General features: G+C 44.5%; 2 protein-coding genes across 3 annotated transcripts in view; both read right to left on the reverse strand.

Annotated features, from left to right (window-relative positions):
* Positions 1-66: 66 nt before the first annotated feature.
* On the reverse strand, positions 67-16,953 carry INTS2 (integrator complex subunit 2). 2 transcript variants are annotated; one of them, XM_027691050.1, is made up of 24 exons: positions 16,570-16,953; positions 15,966-16,104; positions 15,191-15,293; positions 14,863-14,976; positions 13,921-14,051; positions 13,665-13,838; positions 12,918-13,108; positions 12,205-12,330; positions 11,600-11,671; positions 11,395-11,509; positions 10,699-10,767; positions 10,381-10,515; positions 9,758-9,934; positions 9,417-9,525; positions 8,372-8,476; positions 7,771-7,935; positions 7,403-7,604; positions 6,703-6,828; positions 5,116-5,305; positions 3,949-4,182; positions 2,953-3,060; positions 2,160-2,265; positions 1,803-1,979; positions 67-968 (listed from the first exon to the last, which is right to left on the reverse strand). In XM_027691050.1, the coding sequence occupies exons 1-24, from the start codon at positions 16,860-16,862 to the stop codon at positions 799-801; spliced, it is 3,531 nt and encodes a 1,176-aa protein (XP_027546851.1). In that variant the 5' UTR covers positions 16,863-16,953; the 3' UTR covers positions 67-798. The 2 variants fall into 2 exon arrangements, with proteins under 2 accessions (XP_027546851.1, XP_027546850.1); XM_027691049.1 differs by having other exon boundaries at positions 12,918-13,144.
* A 449-nt stretch (positions 16,954-17,402) lies between these two features.
* The window catches only part of MED13 (mediator complex subunit 13), a 52,612-nt gene continuing 42,781 nt past the window's right edge, over positions 17,403-27,233 (reverse strand). The window contains exons 20-30 of the mRNA XM_027690766.1: positions 26,656-27,124; positions 25,794-26,013; positions 25,465-25,656; positions 25,108-25,331; positions 24,866-25,008; positions 24,475-24,633; positions 24,201-24,386; positions 23,936-24,084; positions 23,552-23,725; positions 22,331-22,431; positions 17,403-21,678 (exon numbers count right to left, since the gene is read on the reverse strand). Of these exons, the coding sequence (XP_027546567.1) occupies positions 21,546-21,678; positions 22,331-22,431; positions 23,552-23,725; positions 23,936-24,084; positions 24,201-24,386; positions 24,475-24,633; positions 24,866-25,008; positions 25,108-25,331; positions 25,465-25,656; positions 25,794-26,013; positions 26,656-27,124 (2,150 nt within the window). The 3' untranslated portion in view covers positions 17,403-21,545. The remainder of the gene's footprint in view (positions 21,679-22,330; positions 22,432-23,551; positions 23,726-23,935; positions 24,085-24,200; positions 24,387-24,474; positions 24,634-24,865; positions 25,009-25,107; positions 25,332-25,464; positions 25,657-25,793; positions 26,014-26,655; positions 27,125-27,233) is intronic.

The following is a 27,233-nucleotide window of genomic DNA, read 5'->3' on the forward strand; positions in this document are numbered from 1 at the left end:
TGCCTGGAACTGCTTTGGCCATTCCTTCCTTTATTCCTTTGCACACTCATTCTCAACACCAATTTCTAAGTCTTATCCTGATGACAACTTAAGAAAGCTCTGCACTTGTTTCTTCAAGTCTTTCTCATCACTTTTTAAGTTAAAAAACCCAAAATCATCTGAGTTGCATGAAAAATACCCATTCTTTAAAAAGCACATTTATACAATTCATTTTTACTATTAATCCTTTTTTTTAAAGCAACTTTTAGACCGGTTTCAAACTCTCAGTGAAGGCTGGTTGATCTTTAAATGAAGCTCCTGATCTCACAAACTGAAACTTTGACCAATACTTTGACACACAAACAAAGAGTTAAAACATTTTCTAAGCATTCAGTGTGATGGTGCAAGTTATTGGCACCACTTTTTCAAGTATTCCTCAGAGTACTTTATTCCACCTTGCTCTGCAAGGCTCTGGAACAGCAGCTCTTTTAACTCATTTGAATCTCCAAGTTTTCTTACCTATCATTTTGCTGTTTGCTCACCACATTAAATGTCCTAAAAGCCTTTCAGCTGTGTTGCTGCATCACCTGAAAATCATGCTCAGTTCCACTGGGAATTATTTCCTGATCCCATCACCCTCACAAGTTTTCACTGGAAGCAACACGAGCCTCTGGAAAGAATTTTCTCCTCAGCCGTAACTGAATCGAATGGATCAAAAATGTGGATTTCTGCTCCAGCTCCTCAGTGCACTTTCACAGCTTTCTCCAGATTTAGGCACCGTGGACAGTGGGACAAGCTCCAAATTACCTGGAGCTGTTCCTAAACCCCACTGACACTCATGTTAATGATCTCAATGATGGTGTTTTCCACACACTGGCACAGCCGAACGTCGGGGTCCAGGCTTGCCACGTCCCTGGACCAGCTTTTGGTAGAGGAGTCTTTACAAAGTCCTGAGAGATCATGTGGTTTCTCCTTTAGTTGCTGGAGACCTGGAAAATAAGGTAGAAGCAGCAAAGTGCACCTAAATAAATAAAGCAAGTATTGGAAGTTGTTATTTTACACCCCTAACACAGGGACGTGTGATGAGATTGCAAATCTGAGCCATCACTATTTTATTCACCAGGCTTCACTCCACAGGTCATTTCTAGAGACAATACAGCATTTCTTTGTCATTTACCTATGTCTGACTCCTTTGGGGTTTTTTTATATTCCTTTTCAATTCTTTCAGGATGAATATCCCAGCACAGACAGCAGCAGAGGACCTTTTATTACACGAGCAGAGCATTTGTCTTTAGACAAAAAAAAAAAAGAGACAAAAACCTGCTCAAGATCAACTGAGAAAGTAAAACAGCCAATCCCTGCTCACACAATCACTGTGGATTTATCCAACCACACCATGTCTAAAGACTTCAGGCAGCTCCTTTGACTTTGCATTTCCAGATAAGGAAGATTTCCATGACCACTGTGCCTCAGCTGAGGGGCTGAGATGCCCTTGTGTTCCAAAAACCAGTGGCCTCTGCTCATGTCATTAATCCTTAGCCCACAAGGGCAAGTTCTCTGCACAACACTTGCATGCAGGGATCCATCTTGTAATGATACAGGCAGGGAAATAAAAGAGAAGGAAAAGTTTAACAAATGAGTTCTTTCAGCCCCTGTAACCTCTAAATTCTCTCATCAATCCAGTAGAGCCATCTGTCCCTACTCCTTCTGTATTTAAAAGAGAACAGCAGTAAATCCCATGCACACTCAAACTTTTGAAATATTGCCACAAGTTTCCCCCTGGGACCATGATGTTATTTCTGAAATAAGGGCCCCTGACTTACGAGTGATGATGGGGTCGAAGTCTCGTGTCTGTGTAGCAACGTCAGAGGCACAAACTTGTCCTATTTGGATCAGCAGAGACATAATATCCTCATAGAGGGGAGGAAAGGCTTGGCAGAAGGACACCAAACAAGGCAGGGTTGGCATAAAGAACACGTAGCGCTTCGACTGGGTCAGAACTGCGAGACAGGAGGACACGGGTAAGAAAACAAAATTATTATAAAAATCCTGTCAAAAACTGTTGTTACATTTATAGTATTAATTGTCACAAGAGTGGCATTCAGACAAAACTGCATTCAGCTGAGACAAAACATCCTGACTCGGACAACGAGGAATTTGGGGGCTGCTGGAGCACTCACCTGTGAGCAGGGTTCCCATCACGTTGATGGCTAAACGAGCCACACTGAGGGATTTAGGCAGTGCATACTGGATGCACAGGTGGGAAAGTAACTGGATGGCAAATATCTGGCAAAAAGAGAAATAAGCAATAAAGTTACAAATTGCTTGCACTTTCACGTAACTTGCAAGTTGGTAAATATTCTCTATTTACCAAGAAATCAAAGCTGAAAAAGCCTTAATAATAGTTATGTTGATTTTTTTCCCTGTTAATATTAAGAAAAATAACCCACACATATATAACATTAATCAAAGTGAGAGTGTTAGTGCTTCAGATTCTCCTCTACAGACACAGATTGTTCCAACATTAACGGTGAGCAACAAAGCAACAAACAACTTCCAACCCAAAAAAGCTGTTTGGGTCTGGTGTGTTCTCCTTTTAACCTTAGTGGAGTGTCTTCCCATCAGCAGGAACTTAGTACTGAGAAGGGATTAAATTAACTACGAAGTTGGCTTGATGTGGCAAACTGGCCTAGTGGGAGGTGTCCCTGCCCATGGCAGGAGGGGTTGGAATTAAATTATATTTAAGGTCTCTTCCAACACAAACCATTCCATGATTCTATACAGAAACAGAGGAATTTTTAGCCCAACAAATTCCAGTTACCCACAATGCCAGGCCTTTAATTTAAGGTAAAAGTGCTACAGATGTTACTTGAATAGCCCAGGCAAGTTAGAACAGGATGTTTTTAGTGACTGTTTTCTCTCCTCAGGATTAACTACCCACAGTGATTCCCAAACCAGGTGACTGCACAGTACCTGTTTTTCAAGTTCAGGCTGGGCAATGAGCTCTGGAATGAAATCCAGACAGATGTGCATGGATGGAATCCCTGCCACTGTCAGTGCCAGCAGTTCACATGGATAACCCTGTGGGATTAAGGAAAGAGATGTGTCAACGTGTCACAGGCTGGGTACAAACCCAGGCTCTAGATCAGTTCTTTGCCCTCAACACTCAGTGTATTATTTGCACAGAAACCCTCCCTCCACTCCCCAAACACAACCAGACTGCAGTGACCCTTTCCTTCCTTGTCTTTCCCGTGTTCCAAACTTCACCATCAGCCCCAATTTCCTCATTTCACAACTGCACCATAATGACTTTTTTAGTACTTAATCAGTTCCAGGTCAAGGCAAATTAACTCCTTGTAAAGAGTGCACCATCTGGCAAGGAGCAATTTAACATGCATTAAAAACCCATTTATATTTTAAAAATTGCTAATCTTTCCCCTCTTTTTTTTTTTTTTTGAAGGTGCACAGCTGCTTTGGCAGGGACAACCTTCCTCCTTCCACTCCAGGGAGATAAACTGTGCCCTAACAAAAAGGAAAGATAAGATGTTTACATTGGAAGCCAAATTAGTTTTGAATAATGGGAACACTGATTTAAACACGTGGCCAGAGAAATAACCCACAAAAGATGTGGAACAAAAAGATGTGGAACAAGTAATTAGAAGATGATTAGGCCAGTTTTCCTTGGCCTAGATGGACAAACTATAAAAAAGGGCAGAGGTACAAACAAAGTACATGTTTATTGATGAGGAACAGGCACGGTTTAAGTGCTCCCTTCTCCCTACAAGAGAGTCCAAACACTGAAACAGGGAGGAAATACAAGTAATAGAAATTTGGTGGGACAGGAGAGGAGAAGTGGGTCATTATCATTCCTGAGGAACACAAGGACAGCATCCAGCACCTGTGACCACTTCACTTGGCTCTTCCCTGACCTGAGGAACAACCAGAGAACCGAAGCAGCGCGAGGCAGACCTGGAAGTGCACGAGTTTGACGAGGTTGGGGTCGGCGATGTACATCTGGTGCAGCAAGGAGCAGATGAGGCACTGCACCTCCCTCAGGTTACACAGCAAACCCTCCTCTTCCTCGGCCTCAGCACCCCTGGGACTGTGGGCACTCAGCAGCAAACCCTCCGAGCTGCTGCCCTGGCCCTTCTCCTCCTCGGTGGGCAAACAGATCTCCAGGAGGATCTGCACAGCAGCACTGTCCTGGGGAGAGAATGAGCCACAGAACGAGCATGAAAACCCCCCCAGTGAAATAAGAAAAAGTAATGGCAATTTAAGAAACAGAAGGCTGTCAGGTGAGCAGGATTTCTGGCTGTAGAATTTTTAAATGTAGAATGAAAACGCTCAGCTCAAGGATCATAAATCTTGTAGAACGTTAGAAAAAACCTCAACACTTTATCTCAATCAAGACTCCCAAGAAAAAAAGCTCAAATCCACCAGATAATCATATTCACTAATCAAAAGGGTAAATTCAATGGGATCTTGTGCTGTTTAAAAATTAAATATCAAGTGGGCCCCTAAAGCATCCAGAGCAGACAAAATAAGCCACGTAATTCACAGAATTCAAGGAGACCACACTGCTCATTTTAATATAAAACTTCCTATTAACTCAAAAATCATATTATAATGGGAACCATAAATGTGACAGGGAACTACACATGTGACATCCTTCCAGACAGAGGGATGAACAGGCTGCCTGGGGAACAGGATTCCTCAACAATCCCCCTGAGGTGAAGCTCAGGAAGTGAAGGATTCTCCAGCCTCCCACCCCACAGTGCTGCTGCTGCTCTGGAATAACACTGGGCAGATGATCAGGCACAGGTTTGGCACAGTTATCCATGTTTCACTGCTCCAAACCCAAGGACAGAAAGAGCCTCTGGATAACACAAGCAAGAAGGAAAAAAGGCTGGGAAGCAGAATTCTTCTGTTCCAACAGAAAAACCACTGTCCAAGCAGTAAAACCAGAGCAGGATATGGGAAAAAGAAAATGTTTAACAACCTGAATACAGAGGCAGTTTTCCATGGTAACAGAATTTGGTAAAAAAAGAAATCAAATGCCTCCCTTTTTTAATTTCCTATTTCTGTTTTATCGCTGTCTTTCTTCACATTGTTTGATATCCATTTCTCCCCCCTTACCTGAGCAGCAAGCAAAGCATTTTTTAATTCTTCTCTTGTAACTTCTGGGGCCTCTGGACCCATTGCATTGTTTTGGGATGGCCTGATGTCCTGCTCTGCTGTTTCCTTGAGGTGAGAGTTGAGGTAAGCTTTGGAAGCAAGGAGATACCCATTCAACATGTGCAAAATTATATCCATCAGGGGAGGGCTCCTGAGAGGGGAACACAGGATAAAATAAAGACATTTCAGTAGGCAGAACAATAAACAGTGATAGCACATGAACAAACTAAAAGCACTCCCAAGGGCTCCTCTGGGAGTCTGGGTCACAGGAAAGCTGCTTTTCCTGACCCAGCAGAAGGTTCCATTCAGCCCCATTTCTCCCATGTAAATACACCCTCTGCCAACACAAGGAACTGCTGAAGGGCCTCACTTCTGATGGACAAAGGAAATTTGAAAAGGGTCAGATGTATGTAAAATAAGGGAAAATAATTATCTGAATGATGAGGGGAAATAAGGCAGAGCAGTTCTGAACTGCTTCCACAACACTGAGAGTTTTGAGATCACACTGCATTATAAATCTCCCTAACAGCTGGAGAAATGTAGGATTTTCAATTTGCATCCAGGGCTGAAGGGACACACATTTAAATATTTCACCCCTGGGTTGGGGATGACAGGTGTCATTAACAGAAACTCAAAAACTAGAGGAGTTGGAGCAACTCACATGAAAACTGGAGGCACAGCTCAGCTGCTAAAGGGCAAGGGGGGACAGATGCACACAAACAAGAGTATGAAAAACAAATCAAGCTGACTATTAGCCATTTATTACGAACAAAAGGATAATAAAAAAGGGGAAAAATAAACCACAACTGACAGGAAACGTGAACTAGAACACAGAAGGAATAAAGCCAGGGGCTAAAGGACATTTAAAATCATTCTTTTTAGCACAACAGATGCCATTTTCTTCATTACTGAGAAAAAGCAAAGTTGTAATTCACGAATTGTGACTCATTGTTTGCATTATTCCACGTTCTCCTTAAAAGCTGGTGCATTGCTATTGATTATGATCATTTTTACCACCTCAGTTCTCAGTTTATCCTTCTGCAGCAGAGCCATAAAGCAGCACCACAGCTCCTCCTCTGGCCCCCCTGACATCTGCAGGAACCAATTCCTGAGCACTGCTAAGAATTCCTGGGGAAAGGAAGCAAATCTGCCTCTGTCACATCCATCAAGCACCCACTGGCAGAAACTGGCACCCAAAAAGATGGGCCACCTATGGGTGGCAGGGACAGTGTGAGGTGGGAGGATGTCCCAGCTCCAAACCTGCCATTTCAAACCTGCTGCAACTTCCCTTGGCCACAGATCCACACACCCAGAGCCAAAATGGAGGCCTGTGGCCAAAGCCCAACGTTCCCAAGCCACAGCTGGGTGTGAGGTTGTCCAACAAGACACTCAGTGGACAGCAGGACACGCTGAACCTCATGGGATTGGTTTGAAGAGATGTTCTGAAGTGCTGAGAGCTTTTCTAAGTTTCCTGGGAGACACCTTTATGTTCAGCATTCACTGTGTGGAACCACAGAACATGAGAAGCTCAGGGAGGGAGACACTCACCTGTGGACTCTCTGGTCACACCTCAGGACGATCAGGGGGTCAATCATCAGATCATTCTGGGTGTATTTCTGCTGTCGGAATATTTTTCCTGAGGGCTGCAGAGCATTAACAGTCATCACCCACAACCTAAAAGGAGAATATTTTCATGGGTTTTTTTAGTAGATAGTCCGTGTAAGAAAAGGGAGCCCTGAAGCATCTGGACATTCACGTATCTCAGCTCTATTTTTCTAAGCCTATCAAAGAGCAAAAACCCCACAGTTCATTTGCAGCCCTTGCAGTTAACCAAGACACAGCTGACTTACTGGAATTACAGCAATCAAACTGCAATACAGCACCTACTTCACAAAAAAGCATGTTTTTACCAAAGTAAGTTCATGTTTCATCAGTAATTCATCATAAACAATACACACTATAAAACCACACTCCTGTATTTCAAGACAACTGGTGACTTCCTTTTGCCTGGGAACAAGAACCACCTTCCTTTTAAATGCAAAGGTTCAAAATTTCAACAGAACAAAAAGGAATGCAGCTCCAACATATTCCATTCAGTCACAACCTCCAATTTCCCAGGTAAGGGCACTGTGTCATTATTTTTAAAACAGAAAGGGGTTGGAACTGGATGATCTTTGAAGTCCTTTCCACCCCAAACCATTCTATGATTCTATCTGCAACAAGGAACCAAGCAGTATTTTGATCCCACCTTCTGGGCATCACAGTGTTCAGGACCATCCAGAGTTTGTTGACAGCCTGCAGGATGCCCCGAGGGACCCCAACATCCAGCAGGAGATTCATGTTGGACGTCAGCACCTCCGCGTACGGGATCAGCTCCCCAGCTGAGAGAAGGGTCAGGTGTTCCAAGATCTGCATCAGCTGGGTGTGATTTCCAGGCAGCATGGAAAAGGCTGGAAAGCAAAGGCAATGGGATCCTGGTAAAACTGGACTTCTGACATGTTTTCTGCTGGCCAGCAGAACATTTGGGTTTTATGAACGCAGTACGACCAACGCGCTCCCAAATCCACCGCACCCCAACAAATTCGGAGAGAACGAACTTCAAATGAAGTTATTCACCTTCTTGGAGCTGTTTGGGAGAGTGGTTCTTGGCCATGTTGGTGAGGAGCATCCTCCTCAGCAAGGCATCAGTGCCTGTGATCTGCTCCTCACAGATCCAGTCGTCCACGATGCACAGGTGGGGGTAATTGGTGGCGAGGAGCCGCAGCAGAGCAGAGTGCAAACCTTGGGGGGCATCAAAAGAGTTCACAGCTTAGATCTGAGCAGCTGCACCTTCCACACTATGAACACATCTGGGCCCTTCACTTCAACCACAGGATCACTGCCAAGAAGCTCAAGGAGTTTGCACATTCACAGCCAACAGAGAGGAAGAATTACCTTTTGGAAAGTCATCTGTAGTAACTCAGTCTGGAAAAATTAAACATTCTCGGGCAATTCCTACTCTAAAACCTGCCCTAGGTAGGTAAGACCTACTCTAAAAAGAATCCCTTCTCCCATTTTCACTGTAACTCTTCCAACAGCTCTGTAATCTCTCTAGTTACTGAGAGGTTTTAAAGGAAAAGGAAAGGAAGGCAAACTATGAAACAAGTAACAGCCACTGAGCTGGAAACACTTTCTGCCTCCCTTTTCATGCACATCAGACCCTCACACACAGATTTACCTCCCAGCTCCTGCTGCAGCCCCTGTGCCTGCCTGATGAGGTATTTGATTGGAATCTGATCCATTAATGCTGAAGAGTAAGACTTGGGTTTTTTCTGCATGGCAGCTGCGAGGGAACAGGAGAAGAAACCAGTTACAGCTGGAAACGTGAAAATGTTAAGCACTTATCTCTACATTATCCAGGTAAAATAGAGAAAATCCCAAATAACACCTCATTCCTGTCGAAGCATTAAAATAAGCTCTTCAGGAAACTGTTTCTGTGAACATTTCCATCTGAAGATTTCCCTGATATTTAGATTTGTTCTCAGTATTTCTATAGTGTCTTTGACCAAGCCCAGCTGATTTTGAGATCATAGCTCAAAGCTGCTCTTTTTTTATTCAAGGTTTTTTATTCTTAAAAAAACTGGTTATCAGTTGGTACCTGGAATTCAAACTGTCAGGACACATAACAACCTGTGGTGAGGTGGAAGTTATAAATGCAGGGAGAACTCTAATTGACTTTATAGCATTTCAGGCTTTCTTAAATAACATGAACTGATGACTACTGGAAGTTTTACCCCCTGAAAAGGGTTTGTAAATACACCCACCAGATATAAACACTCTGTTTTCACTGGAGTTTAACTCTGTCAATAAACTACACAATATTCTTGTAGAGTTTCTGTTTCAATGGTAAAAAAAAGGATTATTCAGCATTATCAACTACAAAACTGCAAACCTAAAGCAATGTGTGTGAAAGTTTGATGACACGTGAATAAATGAAGATCTCAATTAATTAAGAAGTCTTTTTTAATTTTTCCTGTTTCCATTAGATGGTCACAACTATTTCAAGTAACTTTTTGGCCAGGTTGGACCTTTTTTTCATCTGGAAAACAAATTACTCAACCACAGAGTTTTAGCAGAAACTTGATCTCCCGAATTTCTAAATCAACGTATTTACCACAAGAATCTAAACTTTTTATGCTTGAATCTGAGAGCACTGTTAATTTTTCCTCCCTTAGCATCTGATTTCCAGCTAATTTGTCTCCCCCTGATGCTCTCACACATACCCAGAATCTTTGTGTTGGCCAGAAGTGCTTCCTCATAGGACAGGACGTAGTAGAGGACGAGCAGTTGTGTGGTGATGCTGTAGCGCTGAGTGGGACGGGCATTTTCCCCCTGGGCAGAAAACCACACACTAAGGTCAGGCTGCACTCCTGATCCTTGAGAAAACAGGGATTTACCCACAGATACGAACACAGCACTAACAAGATTCACCTCAAAACACGTGATTATCACTGTGGCAGTAAAGACAAAAGTGAAGGGACTTAGAGAATGTGTCGATCGCACACGAAATCCTGAACGACAGGTTCACACCGAAGCACAACAAAGAACCAAACAAATCATTTACCCCAGAGAGGCCCTGGAAAACATTCAGTATCTCCTGTTCTGTGACAGGTTGGTTGGTGGCCTCTGGGTTGGATTTGGAGGCAGGAGTCAGGATGGAGTTGATGTAGACATCGATGAGAGGGAGCAGCTGAGGGTGCAGAGGGGTGGTGGTTTCGCAGAGCTGCCGATAGATCCAGTCCTAGGAGAGAACATCCCATGGCAATGAGCAGTTGCCAGGCTGGAGGGCAGCTTGTTTTGCCTGCAAGTACCTCCCCTTTCAATCAGTCACAAAAACTAAAACTAAATGAGGCTTTGACTTTGAGAGTGTACTATCAGTTCTGAGTTGGTCACAAGCTGTGTATCCTGGACCCTGCTCTGGACAGACTCACAAATAAAGCTTGTCCTGGCTGGAAAATCATTCTAAAATTTTATTAACCACAGATGGCTGGGGGAGAGACAATGAATTTATTATTTTTCACTTCACTCGGTTGTGGTCTCTGGATTACAGGGCTACAGCTGAGCACCCTTACACAATATAGAGTGGTAGTGGGGTGTAAGATCAATCAAGAATTCTGCTCCTGTGATTCAACCAAAAAACCTCATTACCACCCAGAATTCTGAACTGAAACAAAAGGAAGGTCCCACCTTGATGGACACTTTGTGCTTGGTGAAGGAACGACTCTTGAGCAGCTGGTAAATGCAGTGGATGGGCAGGAAGCCAGTGATGTTGGCACTGAGGCTGCCTGTGACGGGCACTCGCACGGCGTGGGCTGTGACAACCTGCAGGGAAGGGACAATTAACACAAAAACACCCCAAAGATCCACCTCCCCCCCCTGCACCAGGGGACAAAGTCACACAGCTACAGCCTGTCCTGGCATTTCCTTATTTTTAGCAGTTTGGAAGTTGAATGGAAGGGAAAACAGGGAAGGAGGGGGGGAAAAAAACCCTTAGGCTGAAAATACCTGTTCAGTGAAAATCTCCTGTGTGAAGATTGTCTTCATTCTGCTGAGCGAGCTGGGCTTGATAACAATCTGAAATAAGGAACAAACTACTCAGAAGTGCAAGGTTTAGCTTCCTCATAAGCAAGGACTGCAAATTTATTTTATAAACTGGTGACTTTTAGCCTTTTAAAACTGGGATACCAGGAAAACATTCACATCTATACTTCAAGTGTCAACCAGTATTTAAATATTGTCATATTTAAATATTTTAAAATGTCACAAGTTCATCACTCCATGTCTCCCTTATCCTAAAAACTCCCTACCCAGCTTTTACCTTTGATGAGACATTTTTCATGAGAGTAAATTGTTGGTAATTTCCTGACATTAATTATTTTATATATATATATATATTTCTTCACTTAAAATTAAAAGTTTGCAGCTCAGTTTGGCAACTACTGCAATTCATCTTCTAAAGTGTTTATTCCTTGAAAATAATGACTTGAACAAGTCAGCATTTTTTGGAGATACTTTTATCACAGCATTCCTCTGTATCCAGAAGCAGGAATAACTTAACCTTCTTCCAGAGGAATTATTGGATAATTACCTGTTTTTTTCAGGTTATCTGTGTTTTAAGTATAACAGCCAACCTAAAGTTCTTTCTATCAAAACTAAAGGAAAACCAGAAGTATAAAACCACGGTAAAAAGTTGATTTTAACCTTCATTCCCAAGGTGGAGCAGACCAAGTCAATGATGGCACTGAGCTGGTTACTGTGGAAATACATGGCCACCAGGAGAAGCATCTCTCCAAAGGAAGCAGAAACACCTGAAATGCTGAGGATAACAAAGGGGGTTAGTTTCCAACAGGACACAAGTAAATGTGAGATGATTGCAACCATCAAAACAAAACAAGCCTGCTCTCACCTCTCAAAATAGGCTTCTTCCTTTATCATCCAGCTGAGCCACATCACCATGAGTTGCTCCTGTTCTGGGGTGCTGCACAAAGGAAATCCGTAAAAGGTCATTTTCCAAAAAATAAAAAAAACAGCCTCCATTTGAATCACAATTACTACCAGAAAAACCAGTATTTGAGGAGCCTTCCAGGAGACTTTTTGCCACTTTCTCTTCAGCATCCAACAGCTGATAACAGTGATCTTTAGCACAGAGGTCAGTCCAAGTGCCAGGGAACTTCCTGGGTGGAATGCAGCCAGCAGAGAGCTACACCCCTGAAATATCTGCACTGCTACTCTTTTGAACAGGGTCTTTAAAGAATTTAGCCATCAGCTTGCTCCATGGAAAAGTGAACTAGTCAGACCTACTTCAGTCTTCAAAAACTAAGTCTTCAAACTAAGCTAATGCCCTTGTCTCAAAAGATTTGCCATAAACAAGAATGAGAACAGACTTAACATACAGAGACTTATATAAAAACTATATAAAAATGTATACAAAATTAGAGGAGAAAAATTGTGCAGCTGAATGGTGCTAAACCAGTAAAACCCTTACAAAGCTCCTGCTTTACTGGGAGGTACCTGACCAGGGTGGAGAAGGCCAGGAGCATGCAGAAGGACAGGGACACAAAGCGGACACCAGCAGGAGTTGCAGGAGGGCGGCTGGTCATGAGCTGCAGGAGCTGCTCAGCTTCTTCATCAGTTGGCCTGGACAGGAGAGAAAACAAAACAAATTCAATTTGTGATTCAATTCAACAGTGAAGGTATTTCCAGTCTCATCCCAGTGGTTAAAGACTGAATTTTCCCTGTTATTGAATCTGTTCATCAAGTTGCTATCAATGAGTATCGACATTAGCTGGTAATTCTCACTGAACTTTAAGACATAAAAATCTCTGTTAAGACACAACAACAGTGGGAAAACTCCCCCAGGATATCATCTTGCCTAGCAGTACAAAATACTTAAATTAAAATTAGCAATGTGTAAAGATCCTACATTAGCACGCCCTAACAGAGTAAAAGGAATAGAAATTCAAAATCCATACAATGACAGAACAACCAGCTACTTTCTCTTCTCCACACTCTCCAACCACGTGGGCTTAGACTTATTTTAAGTAGTCTGCAGAAGTGAACTGGCAGCAATAAAGAGCCTCCCCTGGGACTGAGATTGGTGAGTGCTGCCGTGTCGAGGGCACGGTGCCGTCGAGACACAGCTCAGGAGAGAAGTGCCCTGAACCTCTGCTGAGATATGAACAGACAGAGCTGAGCAAACCCCAGAGCAAGAGAAGGGTCATTACTTGAGCCCAGCAATGCCCATGAGGGCGCAGTAGAGGCGTAACAAGGCGCTGGCCTTCACCACGTGCTCCTCCTTCAGCCCCGAGTACACGGACACGTTGGGCTCCGTGTCGGCGTCGGGCTCCTCCACGATGTGGGTGCTGCGGACCGTGGGCAGGATCCCCATGAGCTCCAGGAGCAGCTGCCTCCTCATCTGCCACAGCACAGAACTGATATTGTCTCTCTTTCTCTGTGTGAGAGGTTAAAAGATGAGAACGAGCGCGTGAAATCCATCCCAAACAATATAAAGTTCATCCCATCAATGTATTGCAAAGAGCTTTCACAATGATGAAGTCAAGGTTGCTCTCTTTTAATTATTTTTTTACAGTTTTCAGTACTAGGATGACAGGCATCATGTGATCATACCACAACAGCTTCCTACACCAAAACACAAGCTTTAACTAAGTCAAGGTGCACCTTCCTGCTGTGAACACTGAGGATGAACATGTTTATCAGGCAAACATTACAAACATACAATTCCCCGGTTTCCAGGCCTAAAAACCTCTCAGAGGAACAACCAAACAGCTGCTGCCTTCAGGGACACCATTTATAGACCTGACAGTCCCATAAGAGGAGGTTGCCCTGTAAAGGTTCCTCCTTAAACAGGATTTATGTGTATTCAGACAAATATGGGTGCCACAGCCAGAAGGGTTTCAGCATTCACTACCTGAATGTATCTTTTAAAGCAGAATATACAAAGATTTTCATACCTGTTGGCCATTTCGGATAAAAGTCCCAAACCAAGTTCGAACCTTTGCATTTGTTCCAAGCAGCAGCCCACTGACAAAGCACACCAGGTCACTCACTCCGTCATCTGAAGATTCGTTTTTGGTGTGATCCAAGGTCAAAGCCACGCCAAGACCTGGCAAGTGGCACTCTTCCACCTAGATAAAATTATATTTGTTGGTTATAAAGCTCTTATTTATAATTCAAGGGTGATAGTTATGATTCTCGTGCCAGACTCACCACCATGCCCCGGACCCTCAGAGCTTGGGAAGGGTTCATCTTGCACAGGTGGCGAAGGGCTTCCGTTCTCCGCCGGCCTCCAACACTCTCCTCATCCTGCCGCTCCCCGTTCTTAATCAAACCTCTGCAGACTTAAATATCCAACAGGAGCTGTCAGCAAACCTGCCCTTTCCAACAGAAAGCCACACACTGGCACAGGTTGCCCAGAGAAGCTGTGGCTGCCCCAGCCCTGGAAGTGTCCAAGGGCAGGTTGGACGAGGCTTGGAGCAACCTGGGATAGTGGAAGGTGTCAGTGTTGGAACTAAATGTATCTCAGTTCCCTTCCAACCCAAACCATTCCATGATAAACACAAACACACCAAGCCAAGCTGTTCTGTTCAGTTCACCATGATTTATTAGCTGGGCCACACAAACCTGGTTTGGGCAAGAACTCATGAGCTGCATTCTAGAAGCAGAACAAGGCCGTTCTCCCCAGATAAATTACAGGGTCATTACAGATTTATGCATCACCCAGTTACTACTCACACCTTACCTAATGTAACCTGGGCACCTGGCAGTCCTGGAGATTGAAACCTTAGTGCCAGGTAAGGGATCCCAAACATGCACCATCAACACAAGTTTTCACCTCATAAAGTCTCAGTGCAAGGGACAAGAACTGTCAGCAAGGCTGGAGCAGTTTATTGCAGTCCCAGCCTGAGTCAGCCTTTTTAACTAATCTACAGATGAAAAGCTGTGAAAAGCAGGCTGCAAAAAATGGGAATCAACATGATGGGAGGGCAACCCATCATCACCTCTAGGTGTAAATGCATTCAAATTATACTTCACAAGCCAAACACTCTCCAGTTCAAACATGGACAACATGTGGTTTAGAGAATTAACTGTACTGCTAGAAATCATTTCAGACCTGTAGCAGGAGCTGGACAAGAAAAAGCTGTGACTCACCCTCGTTGAAGCTGTCAGGGACATTGGCCACCAGAAGGCACAGGAACCAGGCCCCGTTTTTAACGTGCAGCAGAGCTTCAGCCACATCCACTATGGGCAACAGGGAGGGCAGCTCTGCACGAAAAATGGGTGTTAGAAGTCACAATGTTTCACTGTAAGACAAGTGAAACCTTGTTTTCAATACACATTTAAATAATCAACCTACGATCTGCTCCTCTTTCAAAGAGCTGCACGGCTTAGATTAACCTGAAATCCTCACAATGGCCCCAAAAGTTATTTTGTTACACTTGTAAGAGGTCAGAAAACACTGTAAACACAGAAAACCAACCTGCTTGCAAGATGCAGAGAACATCTGCTGCCTCCTCCAGGTAAACAGGACTCTCAAAGAGCTCGGAAGATTTGAGAAAAAACTCGCCATTCGATTCTGAAACCTGCAAGACAATATATTTATCATCACTGAATGGGTTCTACGAAGTGATTTGTCTAAATCTGCTTTAAATCCAGCGGATTTAATGGATTAAAAACTGTCAAAAATGTGCAGCTATCAACACAGAACAAGCAGGAAAAGTGTTTACAATAAGAAATATTTACTACTGGAAATACTTCAGTATGGATGGTATCACTGCTTCTTTATAGAAGAAGGAGAAATAGCTCACTGACAATGCTAAAAACATTCTAAGTTTACACAAGAAAAATAAAATGCTGGGGTGGACAAGTGAAATATGGTGGCTAATACCACACTGCAATAGAGGCAAAGAACTGGATGGAGACAAGTCATAATTTCATTTTCAAATACAATTTCTGCACTGATACATCACCAAACCACATTATATTTGAGTCCAGCATATTACAGAGTCTGTATCACATTAGCAAAGACTTGGCTCGTCCTGAGGAAGAAAGACTTCCTCTAGGAAAGTGGGTTCACAAGGAATTTAATCACAAGCCACTGTTTAATAAGACTGAGGCTTTGAGTCTTCATGAAGCAGGTAAGGACTGAAGAGTGCCACACCAGCACCAGAAACACCCAAACATCTCACCAACCTATCCAGAGCTCATTTTCACCACCCCAAACTCTAGAGACATCCAGATATGGACAAGTTTACCTTATTCATAATGGCCAGGAGCTCGCTCAGCACCAGCCGGAGCCGCCGAGGGGAATCGCTGTGCTCGAATTCCAGCGTCAGCCCGTGCTGCAGCTGGGACACCAGGATGCTTTCGCCACTGCCACCTCCCAGCTTGTGCCTGACACACAATTAACAACTGTTAAATGTTTCTGCAAACGTAGAAATGTCTTCGCTTAAAGGAAGGACGTAATTCTGAAGGGATCTCTTCTATCACGACAAAGACCAGGAAGGAGTGTTGTAAGTGCAGTACACGAAACCTAATTTGGGTAGTTTATCAAAATTTCAAGTGCTGCTATTCCCCAGCAGCACAAACAGTCAGGGAAGTGCATCCACATGACCTGTCCGTTCAATCCCTCACAGCCTTCCCAGATCCTCCCCAGCCGGGGCAGCTCCCAGAGCATCCCAGACCCTCACCCACCGTGAGGGCTGGAGCCGGGAGAGAAGGTCCCAGGACAGACAACTAAACCCCGCTCCCTGTCAACCCCCGGGGCTTTCCTAAGAGATCATCAAGGGACACGAAGGGCAGCAACAACTGTAAGGGCTGGGAAAGCCGCACAGCGCTGCCTCCAGATCTCCGCGTTACCGGAGCTGCTGCTCCTTGCTGGCGTCCTGCTCCAGCGCGTGGAAGTCCACGGACAGCAGCGCCACGATGGAGTTCACCGCCTCGACCCCCGAGAGCAGCCGCAGGATCAGCTTCTTGTCCTGCGCCCAGCTCTGGCTCTGGTCGGCGGGCGCGCACAGCGCCATCCGCACCAGGCAGGGCAGCAGCAGCCGCAGCTCGGGGTCGCTCAGCGCGGCCAAGCGAACCACGTCCACCTTCTGCATGGCCTCGAAGGCATAGGGGCTCACGAACTGCAGCGCCGAGCAGTCGGACATGGCGGCGACAGCTCCCTCACGGCTCCCGCGCCCGCCCGCCGCCACCGCCCGCACTACCGGGGGAAGAGGGAAGTGACGCCGCGGCGGGAGGGCTGAGGGGAGGGAAGGGCTGAGGGAAGGATGAGGGGCGGGAATGAGGGGCGGGAAGGGCTGAGGAGGGTGAAGGATGAGGGGCAGGAAGGGCTGAGAGGCGGGAGGGCTGAGGAGAGGGAAGCTGAGGGGTGGGAAGGGCTGAAGGAGGGAAGGGCTGAGGGAGAAGGAAGGCTGAGGGAGAAGGAAGGCTGAGGGATGGGAAGGGCTGAAGGGAGTGAAGGATGAGGGGCAGGAAAGGCTGAGGGAGGAAGGCCGGGAAGGCTGAGGGGGGAGAAGGCTCAGGGGCAGAAGAGCTGAGGGGGGAGAAGGCTGAGGGAGGTAAAGGCTGAGGGACAGGAGGGCTGAGGGCAGAAAGGCTGAAGAGGAGCAAGGCTGAGGGGCGCCGCCCCCGCAATAAACCCACACCACAATCAAGGCTTCATGAATAATTTATTCCATTTGAAATTATTTTTGTTTTCTTTTTTTTTTTAAAAAGTATAAACCTTTTTTTTTTTTTAACGTTTCATTTCCTCGATCACAATTTTGTACAACTCAGTGTTTATGGCATTCGGCAGCAATAGTGTTTGTTCCTTTAAATCGCTTTTTATTTCTGTGTTTGTCACGATGAGCACGACGGCGGCGGCTCGGCCCAGGGCACAGAGCTGTGTGAGGCTCCCCGGCATGTCCAGCCGTGCCAGGGCGGCTCCCGGCATATCCAGCTGTGCCAGAGGCATTGGAGCAGCTCCTGGACCTGTCCAGCCGTGTTGGAGCAGCTCCTGGACCTGTCCAGCTGTGCTGGAGGGGTGTCAGGGCAGCTCCCCAGTGTGTCCAGCCATGCCAGAGCGGTGTTGGAAGGGCTCCCCGGTGCATCCAGGTGTATCCAGCCGTGCCAGAGCGGCTCCCTGGTGTGTCCAGCCGTGCCATGGGGCGTTGGAGCAGCTCCCCGGTGTGTCCAGCCGTGCCGGAGGGGTGACATGTCCAGTCACGAGGCCACAGGCTGCGTCCTCCCAACCCGGCGCTCGGCGAGGTCCTCACGTCCAGTTGACTCGGAAAAACCTAAAGCTCGATGAGTAACGTCCTGAAAAAGTGACCCTGAGGATTGTGGTAGGTCCCAAATCCAGTTTTACTGTAAATTAAGCTTTACTCCACTGAAAATAAAAAGTACACCCACAAATAATAATAAAAAAACCCCTTTAAGTACGAAGCATAGTCCTGGGTCCTTTACTTAAAAAAAAAAAAAAACAACAACAAACAAACCAACAAAAACCATAATAAAAGAAAACCACCTTCCCAGCTGGAGGTTGCGAGACAGTAACGTTGTACAATGTCACCTTAATGAATGAATTCTCCAAAGAAACCCAGCTCAAAACAAGGTTTATGCAGCATTACTACCCAAACAGGCTGATATGCGGTGCCATACTGTTGTGCAGCAAATTATATGGTGCAATAGCATTTTTTTTAAAGGTTTTACTCTTATTTTTGAAAGCTTTAAAATAATGCAACGTAATATTTTGATATTACAGTATTAACAAATAGTGCTTGATTAAAGACATCGGCAAGTCTTCATAGCAACACACGAAGTTAAAATTACCATCAGAGGTAAATATAGAAATACAATAACTGACAGCTAGGTAAGAACATAGCTGAGGATTTAATTATAAATCCATTCATGTTTAATTATTTCAGAGAATGTTAGAACGATCTAAATGTTACAGCTACTTTAAAAGGGTTGTTACAAGTACAGCTGGTGGCCTTGCTGGTCCAGCAACAGGGTTTTCAGAAACCTGATTCAAATAGTAGTGAGGCAAAGGTGACTAAAAGGCTTAAATACAGTCATAGCTGGGTAAAAATACATCTTTTTAATTGGAATGGAAGGACCTCAGCTTCTTTTTTCACTGGAGGAGATAAACCTCCACAGCTACTTAAAAGCACTGCCAGGAACATTTTCTTGCAAGACCACTTTGAAAAGCTGTAGCTGAAATTTTCAACTGTTTAAGCTTGTACTTGCTAAACAACCCGAGTTACTGGATTGTGACAATTTTATTTATACACCAGCTATTATGTGCACTTAAAATAGTTAAATGAAAGTAGCTAACAACAAAATATGCCCAATATAGTAGTTGGCTCCACGGTGCTGGCAGGTTTGATATGTACAGTGCCGGCTGGGACTATCACTCCAGAAATGGCCCTTCTAATCTTTCATAGTGGTTATAATATTATCATTTACTTTAATTGCATTTGAGGTGGGGAGTGGGAAACTGGCAGCTTTCACAGTAGGAGAGTTTCACAGGGAAGGCTGGTCCAGGTAACAGAATACAGTTACACCAACGTTCAGGAAGCTGATTCACTTACCTTTAGGAACACAAGTCAGCTTTAACACAAACAAAGCCACACCAAAAACCCAGCCCTTGGAACTTGGTTAACTGAGCCAGGGTTAAAAATGACCACTTAGCAACAAAGCTCAAAAGAAAAAAAAAAAAGACATACACTTGGAAAATTCCAGTTTTAGGAGCACTTTTCCACTTCAAAAAATCTCAGCCAAATGAGAGAAAACCTTCTGTAAGACAATAATGTGCCGTTTAATCTGCGGTGCGTCACCGAGATAAAGTCATGGACAGACCCAGTTTGGAACTCTATTTATCAAAATAGGCTAAACTTCTGATTGCACTCGTGTTGTTCTGAAAGAAGGACTGAAAATTTTCGTCACCAATTGTACAACTTCTTTATACAAAACCCAAAAAGTCGCTCGCATTGTATGTACACGATTCAGGGAGACTGTTGGTACGAAAAAGCAGAGCCCAGGCAGGGATTTTGCATTTACGAAACGAGAGTTTTCGTGAGCACAGGAAGTTTGGTAAATGCAAGCAAAATTCTTCCTTGTGGAGGATTAACAGCAGGTGCACAAATGGATCTTAAAACTTGCTCCTTTACAGGTTTAAACCAGAGACAGACAGTATTAAGACCCAGGACATGGGTTATCGTGACAGGCTCCCGTGAGCGCTGCAGGAGTTCAGTTTTTCATCTGGCAGTCAGATAAGGAACCCAGAAAAAGCATCTGCAGCTGCTCTTCAGCACCCGTAGGGGCTATTTTAGAGCAGCGTCAGACATTTGGCATGTGCTAGGAAAAAGGAAGGAAACTACTGAGAAAAAATGGTGGCTGTAGCTGGAGGGAGACGTTTAGGAAAGCCTTGTGGTTTGTCAGTCCCTTCCTTGGAGAGGGCAAAGCCTCCTTGGCACACGCCCCAGCCAGAGCCTGAAAACGGGATCCGGGGAAGGCCAGACACTGATCCTTGGGACCTTCCCCACAGTGCCAAAAGTACATGGGAAAGGAAAATGTTCAGGGTTTCGTGCTGTTTGTTTTACTAGTGGAATAAAATCTGAATACCAGAATTCACTGAGAATCTATATACACCACATTTTAGTTAAACACACACCAATCTTAAAGTCAAGATTGACTATTTTTGCATTTGTGCAATGGCCAGAGCTGGGCTAAATTTCAGCCTTTACAGGAGACTTTGGATCAGGGCGGAGCTTCCCGTGTGTTCCGCCTCGGATTCGCAGTTTATCGCAAATGTGGAAGCAACCGATGCAGCGAGCACGGTGCCAAGAATATCCAGGGAACAACAATGCACAACAGATATTCTTGGAATATTCAAACTCGTGTTCCTGGAAGTGGATCTGAGAATCTAGCCACAGCCCTGAACCATAACACAAACTTCAGTTGAAGAGTTTATTCGTTTTATTCTCACTACAAGTTAAACCACCTACAATATCACTTATATATTGCCATTGTTACTCTGGAAAGGTGTGATATAAAATGCTGTAAGACCCGGTACCTTTTCAATTTATATAAACACAGTGAACTTCATTACTGTACATGTACTCTGCAACTACAGCTTAGCTGTAAATCCCCCACACACAATGGTATGGACATTAACCCCTCTATCCCCATTAAACTGTACATCAAGACAATACAAATTTACTGTCCCCACCCACCCCTTACAAAAAAATAATACTCTAAAAGCAACCTACTGCAACTTTTAATTAAGACGATTACATATATTTTAGACCAATTGCTTTAAAGCAAGAAGGCAGTATAAACCTTCTAGGAAAATTTTTATAAAAGAGGTTAAGAAATATAAGACAATTTATACATTTAAAAACTTACAATAAATAAGAGATGCAGGCATTTTTGAATACTAAGTACTATTATCCAATAAAAGAACATCTTGATGTTCTGAAGCCATAGGTTGAAACTTAATTGTTCCTCATGTTTCTTCTCATCTCCATGCTTTTAAAATTCGTTAACCATGACTGGGTACTATGGCTCATTACTCTTCACAAATACTGTGGCCGGGGAAAAATGGTTAATTTTGCTACTAAAAATGTTATAATACACTTTCTGATCATCATTCTGAAGCGTCCCCCATAGTCAGTGACTCACAGACAGCAGGGCGGTGGCTGCCCCTCTCACAAGTCAAAACAATATTTGCTGGAAGTAACAAGATTCATACCCCATCACAAACAAGTTGCACTGAGAAGAATTATAACTTAGTCCTGCAGTGAAATATCCCTTTTCCTCATTTTTGTCTTGCAAAATTCAGATGAAGATCACAGCATATTCATGATAAAGTTATACAACTGATTCAGCACCACAAAATGAATTGGGAGACATGACCGTCTGTCCTGGGTTGCAGGATCACAGGTTAGCCAGGAGAGTGCATTGTACTGTTCCAGAACAAACCTGAAAAACAAACAACCTGCTGTCAGCCCAACAGATTCTCTCCCCAGGATTTCACAGCCCTAATTTACTATAATCCAGCTTCCTTGGCACTAAAAACATGAAATAGGTTAGCCAACATTTTGAAACAACACGTCTTCCCAATTATTACAAGCAGCTCAAAGCTAAACTTGCTTTCAGTGGAAGGCTGTCATTGTAATTGTCTCTGCTTAATTCATGTCAAGAGGTTCATATATTAAAAAAATACAAAGGAAAAAATCTGTTGTTTTCTCAACAAGTGTCCCATGTTTGTTTACACGAGTCTGGGCTCCTTCATTCAGCATTACAGATTTTCCACAAGATTCTGGCTTTACTACTCCTGCCTTCTGTGTTAGACATCAAACTCTTCTTCTATTTGAGAAATTCTGTGTCTTTCAGACATTTTCAGTTGTGCCCAACTCTGACTAGTTAAAGAAGGGCTTAGAGATGTTTGGTTTTAATTCCACTGTTCTGTGACATAATCACTTAAAGCACAGTGATCTCCCTGTCTCTGGGATGCACTGAGGATATGAGCAGCACAAAAAAACTAACAGCCAGGCAAACAGACATGGAGCTTCACTGCAGCAGCACGAAAATGAAAGGCAGGCTCTGTTTGCAGGTGATCCACTGTACATACCTGAGCACATCAGAAGTCTGATTAGAATCAAGTGGATGGGAGTGTTTACTGTGGAGTAGCTCGTCTGATTGCACTGAAGGCACGTGGAGGTGCAAAGAGGCCTGAGAAGGAAGAAGAAAACCAGAAGTTACTGCCTCGTCCAACTACACCGTATTTTCTTCCCCCCACATTGTAGGCCTGCACCTTGCAGTCACCTTCTTTCTCCGACACACAAGCCAAAACAAACCTTATCCCTAAGCCATCAACAAGGAATTATTGGTATATAAAGGTTTCCTTGATATTCTCTCACACAGATCTCTCCTGAAAGCACAGTGCTAGTAGTGCAACATATTTTAGGTTTGTTTTTTAATCCCTTTGCTGCATTAACTGATTATTAAAAAAGCAACTCAAGTGGCCCAAGATGTGTGGTAACAAACAGACTTGGAAATTCAGTTGCTTTCCATGGGACTGGTCTATTTATATGTTATATCTACAACTGCTTAGTGTAAATAATAAATCCCTTCTTCAAAATAATACCCTACACCAAAACCACAGCTGAGCTTAGGCCAAGAGGAACTGCTAATCCAGACACAAACCAGGCTGCAGAAGATGTATCTGCATCATTAGAAAACAAAGCAGAGTATTAGAGATGCTGATTTGTGTCAAGAGTGAATAATTTTAATACAGAAAGTTTCTCTGCATACCCCTGTATGGCCTTCAATGTGCCAAGGATGTCTTGATTGTGCCATAAGAAGATAAGGGGATCAGACAATACCCAGACAGACGATACAGTGGCTATAACTTGGCAACAGCCAATGTGGGAAATCAGCTTTTATGCTTTGTGCGATACAGAAAGAGATTCATTTATTACTTTTTTTACCCAGTGCAAATGAGATGTGATATTGCACTTGTGTACCTTCCTCTGTACCACCACTTCCCACAGTGGTCCAGCCTTAATCAGAGCTCTGTCCAGAAACTCAACCTGTTCTTATAAAATCCTGTAGCCCAAACCACTGTGAGGAAACCACGAGCAAACCAGACCCTCCGCAACATTTGCTACTTCCATGACTCATTTTTCTTCCCTCAAAAAAAAAAGCAAAGATAAAAAGCCGAATCTCAAGAATTTCACATCCAACCTCTCCTGAAGCACAAGCAGAGCTATGCCAAGAGACAAGCAGTGACTTTGTTTGGAACACCCCAGTTCCCAGCTCTGATCCCTGCAGGACAGCAGCTGTACGGTACCTTAAGGAACAAGGGACACTGATTTTGTGCTTGAGGACACGCTGACCAAAACCAGTCAGGCAATGGACCTGCTTTGGCAGTTGACACAAAATAGCCAAGGGCCAGTGGCTGCTGCAGAATATTGGTGACTTCATCGTGGGATTCCGTGGACAGCAATCGGTCTGTGCCTTGACCCTGCAACACAACAGGGAATGATTTCGTGTCAGGAGAGCACCAACTTGGCAGAAATGGTCTGCAGCTTTTGAAACACAAAGCATCTTGAAATATCCAAGCGTTACATGACAAGCCAAGCGATTCACAACTTTTCGTTCCACAAAAGGAAGTGAGCAGATGGAGAAAAAGCAGACAAAACACACAGAGAGCTGCATTTACTGCAATAGTTACCTTGCCCATATCACCTCCGTGGGGGTAGTGGGACCCTGGAGAATGCACAGGGGATCCACCAGGGGATGCAGGAAGAATATTTATAATATCGGGATCAAGATCATCTCCAGTGTCTAACAAGTCAAAGATTCCCATTCCATCTGCTCCATCTTGAAAAAGAACAAGAGCAGTGAGTTCCTACAGTTTCCCTATGCACAGGATATGACAATGAATGATCTTCCATAGCAATGGAAATGGCTCATTAGAACAAACCCAAGGCACGAACCGTTGTTTGTGTTGAAGGCCAGGTCCAGGTTCTCAGTGGTGTAAGTTGAGGATGCCACTTGCACCGAGGCAGACGTGGGGAACACCAGGATGTGGGTGCAGGACGTGTCCTGGGGGGTGTTCAGCTGGGACGTCTGCATGTTCAGGGTGGTGCTGCGCCCGAACACGGAGCCCGTCGACACCGAATCTGTGGGGACAGACCAAGTGTTTCCTCAGTTCCTCAAACCCTGCACTAGCAGCTCCTGTGCCAAAATGAGAGAGAGCTCCCCCAATACCTGGCATGATAATGAAGGATCCCTGTGGTTCCATGGCCACCAAGCAAGCACTGAGGATGCTGGGAGAGTCTGCAGCAGAGATCCCACACATCCTGCACATGTCTTTGAGTCTCTTGCTCAGGGACTGCAGGTTCCGGCGGCTCAGCAAACAGCTCCAGTCTGAGGGGACAGAGGACACAGGTTTGTCTAGAACAGCTCTTGCTGCACAACACAGATTTGTATTTTACACATCACAGTGCGTGGTACAAACTGTACATCTGTTAATATAGAATATACAAAGGAACTCCAAAATTATCTCGGTTTTCTTCCAGAAACAGGGACAGACACTTGATGTTATTGAAAAATTAAAGTTTCAAATTAAGTTTCAGACTCTAAAAAATGCTAATGTTACCTTTTAATTCCCCATGTCCTATTCTTCCTAAACGGCCTATTACGACTCTCCATGGCAAAGAGCTCATCTGAACAAGTCCCAGGCACCATTCCCAGAGTTTCTGAAGGCCAAGTCTGCGGGCAGAACCCTTTTTCCTGCGAGCTCTAGAATTAAGAAAGAAGGGAAGACAAAGCTAAAACCCACCTGCAACAAGTCTTTATTGCCACATTTGGAACTCATGAATCGAGCAGTTTGGTTCTTACCTGTTGGGTACATCAATGTTAATGATGCAGGTTTCTAACTGCTCCCCATACAGGTCTGTGCAGGATGCAAGGAGCCATCTCTGATCGTGGGACAAACAGTAGCCCACAAAAAGCACATTGTACTTCTGGCCAGCTTCTCCAAAGGTTTCTCCCAGTTCTGTTTGCTTGTCCTTTACTGGGGCCAGTATGAAAGGAGGGGTGTAGAGCCGAATACACTCAGGTCTCTGTAAAGGTGACAGAACAGACAGTGAAGCTTTGGGCAGCAATTCCTGCTAACAGCTCTACTCAGTTACATGTTTAATAAACAGGGACCTCTCTCTGGTCTCCATCTTTACACAGACCCTCAAGGACACTCACATCAGGGCTCTTGAGGGCAGTTTCCATGGCTAAACCTGGGCCAAAGCCAGTCAAGGTTTTCACATTGGTGGACGTTGGGAGAGGCCTCCGACACTGAGTGAAAGCTGAGAATGCCAAAGATTTCAAATGCTGGGTGTAAATCTGCCGGTCTTCGTGTTTCACAGGCTGGAGCAGGTACTGACATGGGACAATCTGGAACAGATTGAAGGAGGGCAAAATAAATCACTGTGTCATCATTAAATGGCTTTTGAGACAGAATTTGGGTACACTGCTTCTTGAATTTTACTTGGGAATCAAATGTCTCTAGTTCTTGACTCGTGTTGCCTCACCTGCACAGAAATGATGTTCTTGATGTTGGGAGGAAGAACCTGAACCATCTCGAGGAAGCAGCGCAGAAGTCCAAGTGTCCACAAACTGGATGAGCTGCTGTTCTCATCCTTTTTTTCATATGTGAAAGGATCAATGATGTAAACTACAATTGCAGGTGGATAAGTGATAGCATGTGAATCTCCATCTGTGGGGACTCCGACTTTATCACGATCCATAGTGCTGCCAAGGAAAGTTCGAAACTAGTTACAAAAAGCTGAGTTTTATAAAGATTTGTTTTTACTTTAAAACTAAGATCAAATTGTCAAATATTAACCTGAAAGACCTTCAAGTCAATTCTGATGCAAGAAACAGCATTTTTATTTCATTTTTCTCTGTGAGCTTATGAGTAACTCTGAATCCCTTGTCTTTTCTTTAGCCTTTTTTATTACAGCAGCTCAACTGTTGCTTAACTGGGGAACAAGAATATCTACAAGGCCAGTCTCTCAGTAAGAGCTGTATTCACTACTATAACTTTGATTACAGAAAACAGAACTCTAAGATGGTGCCAGTTATCTATTTCTCCCCCCCTCCCCAGCCCTTTAAAATACAGAAGTGAACACTTCGGTGAATTTTCTCTCTTTGGAGAGAGAAGCAAGAAAAAGACAGTTTATTTCTGTGCCACAGCAGACACTGAGGTGCAATTAGAACTGCAGCTACAACTGGAGCCAGAAAGTTCAGCTCCACCATCACTGAACATCATTCTCCCTAAAAAGCAGCCTGGTGACTAGAAAATAAACACAGGAATTTTACCAGGGGGATGAGAGCGCATTAATAGGTTCCCATGAGCTGAGCTGGGGGGTTTTCCAGCTGCAGGTTTCGTACCTTTCCGAAACCTCTGGGTGTGGCTGTGCCGGAGCTGCCGCCGTGTCCCCGGCCATGGCTGTTGGCTGCAGCGTCGTCGGCTGCTGCTGCTGCCCCCCCGCCTGCCCGTTCTGCACCGGCGCGGCCTGGGCGGGCAGGGCGGCGGGAGTGCTGCTGCCCAGGCTGCTGAAGGGGGGGAAGGAGGAAGGTTTGCTCGTGGCAATGCCACCGCCCAGGCTGGCAGAGGAGGAGGAGGGGGCAGTGGTGGTCAGCGTGGAGTTGGCCGTGGTGGCTGCAGAGGACATGGCACTGTTGGACGTCACCGTGATGGTGCTACTGGTGGGGGCCGCGGGAGCCGACGCCGGAGGGTTGGGATTCCCAGCGCTGGCTGGCACTGAGGGCAGAGCAGAGCCCGGCTGGCTGGAGGGAGGGACCAGGTTGGTTTGGGAGAGTAAAGAGTTGTCCAAGGGCTGAGAAGCAAGATAAGGACCTAAAAGCAGAAAAAAAGCACAAAATTTATATTGAAACTGTTTTAAAGCAAGATAAGGACCTAAAAGCAGAAAAAAAGCACAAAATTTATATTGAAACTGTTTTAAAGC

The sequence above is a fragment of the Neopelma chrysocephalum genome, unplaced genomic scaffold (genome assembly GCF_003984885.1).
Source record: "Neopelma chrysocephalum unplaced genomic scaffold, ASM398488v2 Primary Assembly neopelma1_82, whole genome shotgun sequence".
In the NCBI taxonomy this organism is placed as follows: Eukaryota; Metazoa; Chordata; class Aves; order Passeriformes; family Pipridae; genus Neopelma; species Neopelma chrysocephalum.